Raw genomic sequence first — 10,331 nt, 5'->3', positions numbered from 1 at the left:
GGCCAAGCTTCCTGCCATCCAGGAACTCTATACTAGGCGGTGTCAGAGGAAACAAATTGTCAAAGACTCCAGCCACACTAGTCATAGACTGTTCTCTCTGGGTCACGGCACCAATGTAACAGAATAACTTTAGACCATCCCCTCGCCCATACCCAGGCACGAACCAGGGACCCTCTGCATTCATCAACAGCAGTCACCCACAAAGCATCGTTACCCATCGCTCCACAAAGCCACGGCCCTTGCAGAGCAAGGGTAATCACTACTTCAAGGTCTCAGAGCAAGTGACGTCACCGATTGAAACGCTATTTAGAGCGCACCACCGCTAACCAGCTAGCTATTTCACATCCGTTACACAGAGCGCCAAGTCTAGGTCCAAAAGACTTCTTAACAGCTTCTACCACAAAGCCATAAGACTCCTCAACAGCTAATCAAATGGCTACCCAGACTATTTGCATTGACCCCCCCACCCCCTTTTACGCTGCTGTTACAGTACTCAGTTTATTATCTATACATAGTCACTTTAACTCTACCTACATGTACATATTACCTAAATTACCTTGACTAACCAGTGCCCCTGCACAATGACTCTGTACCGGTATCCCCTGTATATAGCCTCACTTTTGTTATTTTACTGCTGCTCTTTAATTATTTGTTACTTTTATTTGTACTTATCTATTTTTTAGTTAACACTTATTGGTTAAGGGCTTGTAAGTAAGCATTTCACGGTAAGGTCTATTGTTTTCAGCGCATGTGACAAATGTGACAAATACAATTTGACTTGATTTGAAGAGTAGTTGGCAGTGGGGCAAGTCATTTAAAATAAATAGTGATTAGCTCAGTTACGTTTCACCTGTGTCCATTTCCTAGACCACTTATGCTCAGCCAATGGAAGACAATAAAACATTAAACACAATTGGCTGCAAAGTCTGAGATGGAAAATGTACAATGAATATGGAGAGTTTACTTTGACATAAAGACCGATTGTTGTATTGAGTACACACGTACCAGCCCACTTCTATATTTTGCCTTGATTGGTCAGTCAAAAGACAAATTTGTGACCAAAACTATCAGAATCAGGCTGTTTGCGTAAACACAGCCATAATGACAGTAAAGTTGTTATTGAGTAGGAGTGTATTTTCTATACCAAACAGTCACGCCCGATGTCCACCAGATGTATATGCCTTCTCCCACCTCATGACTATAGCAAGGACATATTGAAAAAATGTATTATGCTCACAATGAGATCATGATAACATTATTTGAATGATATAGTCGCCTCAGCCTCTGTACACATACATTTGCATGATTGTTTTACCAGTAAATCAGATCATAAATTCATTTGTATCATTATTTTTAACTGTTGAGTAAAAAAATAATACAAAATAAGCTGAATTCCTGATTGTGAGTTTCCAGATAATGGACTTTTTAAAATGACATCCTTGCTTGCTGCAAACTTGTTTCCTGGGACATACTTTGCCATTATTTGTGAGGCAATACCTTCTGTTAATGAAGTGGAATATTTTGATCCAAAATACATTTGTACTGCAATGATGATTGACTGCCTGCAGAGAGGAAGAGGCAAAGATATGTCCAAAATAATAAACCCAGTGCGTTTCTATGGGCTTATTTTGGAACTAAACTTGTCGCTTGTGCTTTCCCAGCTTTGGGACAACGACTCCCATTGTTAGGCCGGAGACATCTTGTCATTCATTATACAGATATCTGCTGGCTACTGTGTTGAAAATATGACCAATTGCGTCATCCATAGGAGGAGCTAATATTGACGTCACCAAAGTGCGACAGACGTAAAATAACACGAGGATGATCTTCTGGGATTTCAGAGGATAATTTTGAACACTTTGGCTCACAAAACCAAGTATAATATATACTTTTCAATCTGGAATTTTGGAGAACTGCAAAATGTCGGATTTTTCCTCTCTCGGTCTATCAGATTGGCTGATTCAACAATGTAAACAAATGGGGATCAGTAAACCAACTCAAGTCCAGGAAAACTGTATGCCACCGATTCTGGAAGGTAACACTTAACGTTTGCTAACAAACGATGTATTATTTCTTGTAATATATTTATTTTTTAATATAAGGTTTAACATTTATTTACCCAGGTAGCAGTTTAAAGAGAACACATAACGTCTAGCTACAATAACGACCTGATCAAGAGAGTAAACTAACTAGCTATCAATACTTTTTTTGAGATATGATTTTGCCCCTCTGTTGTCTAGGTCGGGATTGTATGGGTTGTGCCAAGACTGGCAGTGGAAAGACAGCTGCCTTTGTGCTACCAGTGCTACAGAAATTATCTGAGGACCCATATGGAATCTTCTGTTTAGTTCTCACACCTACCAGGTTGGTGAATCTTATGATAATTGTGAACTATCTTCTGGAAAAGGCAAGTATATAATGTTCAATGTTGCGTAATGTTTAAACGTGTGTCTTTTGCAGGGAATTGGCTTACCAGATTGCTGAACAGTTTAGAGTCCTGGGAAAACCAATGGGCTTGCGGGACTGCATCATTGTTGGTGGAATGGGTAATGTGTGATTACCAAAAACGCTGCCTGTCATTGCATTCTTATTCAGTCGTCCAGTATGTTCTAATGTTCTAGTGATTTTCCCAACAGATATGATCACACAGGCCTTGGAGCTCTCTAAGAAGCCACACGTCGTTGTAGCCACTCCAGGAAGACTGGCAGACCACATTCGGAGCTCCGACACATTCAGCATCAAGAAGATCCAGTTTCTGGTGAGTTTGTTGGAGAAGAAATTAAATGATGTGTCCACAAAGGCAATTATGTTGGAGGTTGTCTAGGTGAGGATGTCTCACTGTCAACCAAAACAGTGAGACTGTTATGAACTACCTTTATATTATTAACTACCTTGTGTGTTGAGAATGTTCCCCCCCCCATTACAGGCAGACCACACCGCTCGCGTTGCAAAATACATTTATTCCATTTTACCTTTATTTAACCAGGCAAGTCAGTTAAGAACAAATTCTTATTCTCAATGACGGCCTAGGAACAGTAGGTTAAGTGCCTGTTCAGGGGCAGAACGACAGATTTGTACCTTGTCAGCTTGGGGGTTTGAACTTGCAACCTTCCGGTTACTAGTCCAACGCTTTAACCACTAGGCTACCCTGCTGCACACACTGCTCGTGCGTGCCAACGAGAGTCTGTGTTGCCAAGGGCTAGTGTCGAAATATAAAGTCACGAGAAGAAAAAGCCTGGAAGGAAGAGAGATGACTAGAAACGATTTGGTTGACCGTTTTATGTGTGGATTAATTGGAGGAGTAGAGTACCTTGTGCATTTCAGGTTAAATAACAACTCAATGATTATATCCCAGGACACGTTTGTTAGCAACAGCAAGTACAAGCTAACTATCTAAATTTCCATAAATGTTTAAGGCTTTTCGACCTGTCCCAAATAATATAATTGATTCAGACGGTTTTGGTTCCGTGTTAGTCTTTAATTTTATCATTTATCATTGCACTTGTCAGGATGCACGGTCGTCTGCATGCCTTCTATTAGGAAATAAAAATCAATTTAGTTAAATATCTTCTGCAAAATGTGACAAGTCATAGAGCCTAACGGTGACATAATGCTAATTGTAATGCATGGGCCAAATGGTAATTGTCTCTGGTAGATCCTTGATGAGGCCGACCGCCTGCTTGAGCAAGGCTGCACAGACTTCACCAAAGACTTGGAGGTGATCCTGGCCGCGGTGCCTGTCAAACGCCAGACGCTGCTTTTCAGTGCCACCCTCACAGACACACTACAGGAGCTCAAGGGCATCGCCATGAACAAGCCCTTCTTCTGGGAAAGCAAGTCCGAGTAAGCTCTTAGCATGACTGACAACATGATCACTACATTGGAACATTACATGATTAGTTGTTTAAATATGCATGCAGAGGTAAACCTCATTCTTCAAAACAGGACATGTCTGTCTTATGTTCTATTCCATAATTGTATATCATTTGTATGCCCGTGTGTATTTTAAACATTTTGGCATGTAAATTGTACACTGAACTGAGTGGGAAAATATTCTCAATTTAATTGACTGGTTAAATGAAGGTTATTTTCTCTCTTGATTTTCAACAAATGGAGTAGCTCTTTGCTCTTCTTTTTTTTTAAACAAAATGTGCTATATTGGTTCAACATAATTCAATTTTAAGTATATTTTTCTCATAGGGTCCGCACGGTAGAGGAGTTGGATCAAAGGTACATCCTGACACCAGAGAAAGTGAAAGATGCCTACCTAGTGCACCTGATCCAGAAGTTTCAAGATGAGCATGACGACTGGTCGATCATGATCTTCACCAACACCTGCAAGTAAGAATGCCTTTGATCCCAATTGCTCTGGGAAGTCGCTCTGGATAAGAGCGTCTGCTAAATTACCCAAACAATTGATTATCAGACACTCAACAAGGTCTGATTTCATTATTACTGAAACAGGATCCAAGTGGTAAACATAAAGATCCAGTCAATTTAAACAATTGAAGGCCTCTTACACTTCAGTGTTGTGATGCAAGATGCATAGAATTTAAAAAGTTGTTGTTGGATATTATTCATCCTAATCAGACAGATTTTTTACATGGACTATACATTGGAGATAATATAAGAGTACTGGAAACAATAGAACACTATGAAAAATCTGGGAAACCAGGCCTGGTATTTCTAGCTGTTTTTGAAAAGGATTTTGATAATGTATGACCTGTGTTTATATATAAATGCCTGGAATATTTACATTTTGGAGAATCTCTTCTAAAATGGGTTGAACCCTATGTGTAAAATAGTAAATAATGGCTATGTCTCAAAGTTTTAAACTGTCTTGTGGAGTAAAACAAGGTTATCCACTATCAACATACAATTAGATCCAACAATAATATCAAGGGGTTAGAAATCCAGGGCTTAAAAACAAAGGTGTCATTGTACACTGATTATTCACGTTTTCTTTTAAATACACCATTTGGATCCCTTTAAATCCGAACTGGTTCTCTAGCAGATTAGTAAGAATGTCTCACCCCATGTTCAAGAACGGCCCTTTTCCCTTTATTCAGATTACAACCTCTTAATTTCGGTTATTTGAAAATGAAACCATCTCCAAAATATCGCTATTTAAAGTCATAGAAATGTGGTTGCTATTTCAGTTTAATCCACCAGAAAAAATAATTGCAACATATTGTGGTTAAACTCAAATATACTCATTTAATTTTAAAAAACATTAAAAGTAAAAGATATAAAAAAAAGGTATAATTTACAAAGATAGATATCATAAACAGGACTGGTGGAGTTATGTCACACATGCAGCTAACAAAAATATATGGTAATGTCTACTCTACCCCAAACTACAACCAACTAATTGCAGCATTACTGCAAAAAATGGAAGAGGTAAGTGAAAGGGGGAAAAAGTAAGGAACTTGTCTGCTGGCCCTGCAATAAAGACCAAAATTGGTTAAAGAAAATTGTGATAAATAAAAAAGTATACCAGTTTCATTTATTGACCAAATAAATGTACAGCTGTGCCATATAGATTGAAAATCTCTTCCCAACTATTTTGCAAAGTACCGATTCCATGGCACATGGTTTATGAACTGATACACAAAACAAAGCCAGATTCAAAACACAGAATTTTTCAATTGAAATTTCATACAAAATTCTTGCAACCAATAGAATGTTATATATGGGAGATATAACCATCCCAGTTCTGCAGAATTTGCTGCGAAGAGACTGAATCATCAGATCATTTGTTTTGGTACCATAGATGGGATGGGTTGACGATACCATGCATTGTGTCCGTAAAATGTATATAGTATATCTTTATATATATAAACGCACAGTACCAGTCAAAAGTTTGGACACACCTACTCATTCAAGGGTTTTTCTTTATTTTTTACGATGTTCTACATTGTAGAAGAATAGTGAAGACATCAAAACTATGAAATAATGCATATACAGTGCCCTCCACTAATATTGGCACCCTAATTTAAAGATTTTTTATTTAAAAAAAAAATCAAAACATGTTTTTCTCAAATATATGTGCTACAAATATTGGCAACCTTTCAGCACTTTGTGCAACCTCCCTTTGCCAAGATAACAGCTCGGAGTATTCTCCTGTAATGTGGTTGGAGAACACATGGCAAGGGATCTGAGAACATTCCTCCAAAAAGAATCTCTCCAGATTTCCAGGTCCACATTTGTAGACTCTCCTCTTCAGCTCATCCCACAGGTTTTCTATGGGGTTTAGGTCAGGGGACTGGGATGGCCATGGTAAAACCCTGATTCTGTGGTCAGTGAACCATTTTTGTGTTGATTTTGAGGTGTATTTTGGCTCATTGTCCTGCTGGAAGATCTAACCACGGCCCAGTTTAAGCTTCCTTGCAAAAGCAGTCAGGTTTGGATTTAATATCTGCTGGTACTTGGAGTCCATGATACCATGTATCCTAAGAAGTTGTCCAGGGCCTTTGGAAGAAAAACAGCCCCACAACATCAGAGATCCACCACCATACTTCACAGTGGGGCTGAGGTACTTTTCTGCATGGCTATCTTTCTGTCGACACCAAACCCACCTCTGGTGTGTTTTCAAAAAGCTCTATTTTGGTCTCATCTGACCATAGAACACAGTTCCACATTTGGCAAACTGTAAGTACTTGAGTTTGTTGTTTAATGACAGCAAAGGCTTTTTTTATGGCAACCCTCCCAAACAACTTGTGGTTATGTAGGTGGCGTCTGATCGTGGTTTTAGAGACTTTCTGACCCCAAGACCCAACTAACGTCTGCAATTCTCCAGCTGTGATGCTTGAAGATTTTTTGGCCACTCTAACCATCCTCCTCACTGTGCCTTGTGTCCAACATAGACACATGTTCTCTTCCAGGCCAAATGTTAACATCTCCAGTTGCTTTAAACTTCATTATTATTGCCCTGATGGTGGAAATGTGCATTTTCAACTGTTGAGCTATTTTCTTATAGCCATTTGCTGATTGGTATAGCTTGACAACCTTTCGTCACACATCATTGCTGTATTTTTGGGTCTTTCCCATAGTGATGGATGACTATGGGAACTAGGCCTGTGTCACCTCATATTTATACCCCAGTGAAACAGGAAGTCATGGCTTACCATGGCTTAAGTGTTCCTAATCACTCAGGTGAACTGAAAAATATTAAATATGAATGGGAAGATACTTCAGTGAGATTTTACTCATAAGAATTCATAGGGGTGCCAATAATTGTGGCACACGTTTCAGAGATAAATATTTATTTCACATTTTCCCCCCAATAATTTTACTAAAATTAAAGGTTTGATTTTTGTGAATAATTTGAATGAAATACCAAAAGGATGAACAGCAAAGAAAACATTTTCACAGCCCATCTTGCACATATTTATCAAGGATGCCAATATTAGGAGTGAACTGTATGGAACCATGTAGTAACCCAAAAAAAATTGTTAAACAAATTAAAATGAGATTCAAAATAGCCACCCTTTGCCTTGATGACGTCTTGGCATTCTCTTAACCAGCTTCATGAGGTAGTCACCTAGAATGCATTTAAATTAACAGGTGTGCCTTGTTAATTTGTGGAATTTCTTCCTTAATGCATTTGGGCAAAAAGTGCAGTTGCAAAAACCATCAAGCACTATGTTGAAACTGGCTCTCATGAGGACCACCACAGGAAAGGAAGACCAGATTTACCTCTGCTGCAGAGGATAGTTTTATTAGTTACCAGCCCAAATAAATGCTTCAGAGTTCAAGTAACACACACACCTCAACTGTTCAGAGGAGACTGCATGAATCAGGCCTAAATGGTCAAATTGCTGCAAAGAAACCACTACTAAAAGGACACCGTTTTTTGGCCCAAGACTTGCTTGGGCCAAGAAACATGAGCAATGGACATTCGACCGGTGGAAATCTGTCCTTTTGGTCCAAATTTGAGATTTTTGGTTCCAACTGCCGTGTCTTTGTGAGACGCAGAGTAAGTGAACGGATGATCTCCGCATGTTTGGTTCCCACCGTGAAGCATGGAGGTGGTATGATGGTGTGGAGGTGCTTTGCTGGTGACACTGTCTGTGACTTATTTATAATTCAAGGCACACTTAACCAGCATGGTTACCACAGCATTCTGCAGCAATACGCCACCCCATCTGGTTTGTTCTTAGGGGGACTATCATTTGTTATTGAACAGGACAATGACCCAAAACACACCTCCAGGCTTTGTAAGGGCTATGACCAAGGAGAGTAATGGAGTGGTGCATCAGATGACCTGGCCTCAACCCAATTGAGATGGTTTAGGATGAGTTGGATTGCAGAGTGAAGGAAAAGCAGCCAACAAGTGCTCAGCATATGTGGGAACTCCTTTAAGACTATTGGAAAAGCATTCCTTATGAAGCTGGTTGAGAGAATGCCAAGATTGTTCAAAGCTGTCAAAGGCAAAGGGTGGCTACTTTGAAGAATCTCATATTTTGATTTATTAACACTTTTTGGGGTTATTACATGATTACCTAGTTTAATAGTGAAGACACTCTACAATGTTGAAAATAGCACAAATAAAGACCATTCCTTGAATGAGTAGGAGTCAACTTTTGACTGGTACTGTATATATATTTACAAAAATATTGGGGATTGGAAATGGTGCCAACAATTACATTGATGGAATCTATCTGCAGTATTAAAGCTGATCTAACCCCTAGAAATAAAAATGTAAATGACTGAAGACCCTGGAAAAATATGAAGATAAGAAAATAACCAGTAGAACATGCTGCTGTATCGGCCTTTTGACATACTTTGTCAATATATAATTACTGTTAGACATTGAATCATTAATGCATTGCATTCTTCCTACAGAAATTGCCAAATCCTCACAATGATGATGCAGAAATTCAACTTTCCAACCATCTCCTTGCATTCAATGATGAAGCAGGTAAACAACCCCAGCTCCTGGGGAGTAGCTCTATATTCATTGATGGGTTACATGACAATTGAAACACATTTAACATGTGCTTCGTAATAATAACTAATGTTAATTTGGACATTGGCTTTGTCTTAGAAACAACGTTTCGCCAACCTCGCAAAGTTCAAGTCCAGTGTCTTTAAAATCCTGATTGCAACTGATGTGGCTTCCAGGTAAGAAAGCTTTATTCAACGTTAATGTTTTGTGAAGATTATACACACACTATCTATGGACAGGTTACAAACCATTGTGAATCTCATCTATTTTCATGTCCACATTGTCAGAGGTCTGGATATTCCAACAGTCCAGGTTGTCATCAACCACAACACGCCAGGTCTGCCCAAGATCTACATTCACAGAGTCGGCCGAACTGCCAGAGCAGGTAACAATCCTCCTTCAGTATCTCTGCCTGTTACAACATAGGCTGCTACTGTACAGACTTAGACATATAAACAAATTTCTGATTTGTCTAAAGGAAGGCATGGTGTCTCGATCACACTGGTGACACAGTATGACATCCACTTGGTTCATTCCATCGAGGGACAGATCCGTAAGTGTCAAACGTGCATTGAAAAGTAGAGTCAGTTGTTTTACTATTACTCGCTACCCTTTCCAATTCAGACATGCCTATTAGCCATTTGTGAGTATCACTACATAGCTTTCTGCCCTGTGATCATATTCTAAAATTAATTTGTTTTGCTTTCCCCTTTGTCCAGAGGCCAAACTGAAGGAATATCCAGTGGAGGAGAAAGAGGTTCTGACGATCCTCACTCAAGTTAACGTGGCCAGACGGGAGTGTGAAATTGTACAAATACCCATTCTATTTATACACAGATATTTCTGTTGTGAACATGTGGCTGTTGGATAACAAGGGCTCATATTACTGCTGTGACTTGTGTCACCATTCCTTTTGTTTGCAGAAACTTGAGTCAACGGATTTTGATGAGAAAAAGGAGATCAACAAGAGAAAACAGATGATTTTGGAGGGGAAAGTATGTTCACCATGAGCCACACCTCCATGGTCCGAGTTAAAGGTTTTGCTGTGATGAGGGTTTTAGTCGATTTGTTCTGATATTCCAACTACTTGCCTGTCACAGGATCCAGAAGTGGAGGCAAAGAGAAAGGCTGAACTGGAGAAGATAAGGAGTCAGAAGAAGTTGTTCAAGGAGAGGATACAGGAAACAATTCAGAAGAAACAATATGGGATGCAGAAGAAACTGATGAAGCAAAAACACATTCAAAAGGAAAAGGCAGTGAAGTCCACATAAAGCAACACTGTACATTTATGAATTGTGTATTTAACAAGGCCAGTTGCCCATTATTGTGCAACATGTTTTATCTGTACGTTTCCAAATAAATGGCAGTGCATCAACATTTT

General features: G+C 39.2%; 1 protein-coding gene across 1 annotated transcript; it reads left to right on the top strand.

The window, feature by feature from the left end:
- Positions 1-1,776: 1,776 nt before the first annotated feature.
- On the top strand, positions 1,777-10,327 carry ddx49 (DEAD (Asp-Glu-Ala-Asp) box polypeptide 49). The gene is made up of 13 exons (XM_064952390.1): positions 1,777-2,035; positions 2,241-2,364; positions 2,461-2,546; positions 2,637-2,758; positions 3,656-3,843; positions 4,201-4,341; positions 8,848-8,923; positions 9,050-9,126; positions 9,238-9,335; positions 9,429-9,503; positions 9,670-9,758; positions 9,874-9,945; positions 10,051-10,327. The coding sequence occupies exons 1-13, from the start codon at positions 1,921-1,923 to the stop codon at positions 10,219-10,221; spliced, it is 1,434 nt and encodes a 477-aa protein (XP_064808462.1). The 5' UTR covers positions 1,777-1,920; the 3' UTR covers positions 10,222-10,327.
- The last annotated feature ends 4 nt before the right edge of the window (positions 10,328-10,331 follow it).

Source organism: Oncorhynchus masou, chromosome 31, assembly GCF_036934945.1.
Source record: "Oncorhynchus masou masou isolate Uvic2021 chromosome 31, UVic_Omas_1.1, whole genome shotgun sequence".
NCBI lineage: Eukaryota > Metazoa > Chordata > Actinopteri > Salmoniformes > Salmonidae > Oncorhynchus > Oncorhynchus masou.
The sequence above is the reverse complement of the archived record's forward strand: the minus strand, read 5'-3'. Positions and strand labels throughout refer to the sequence as shown.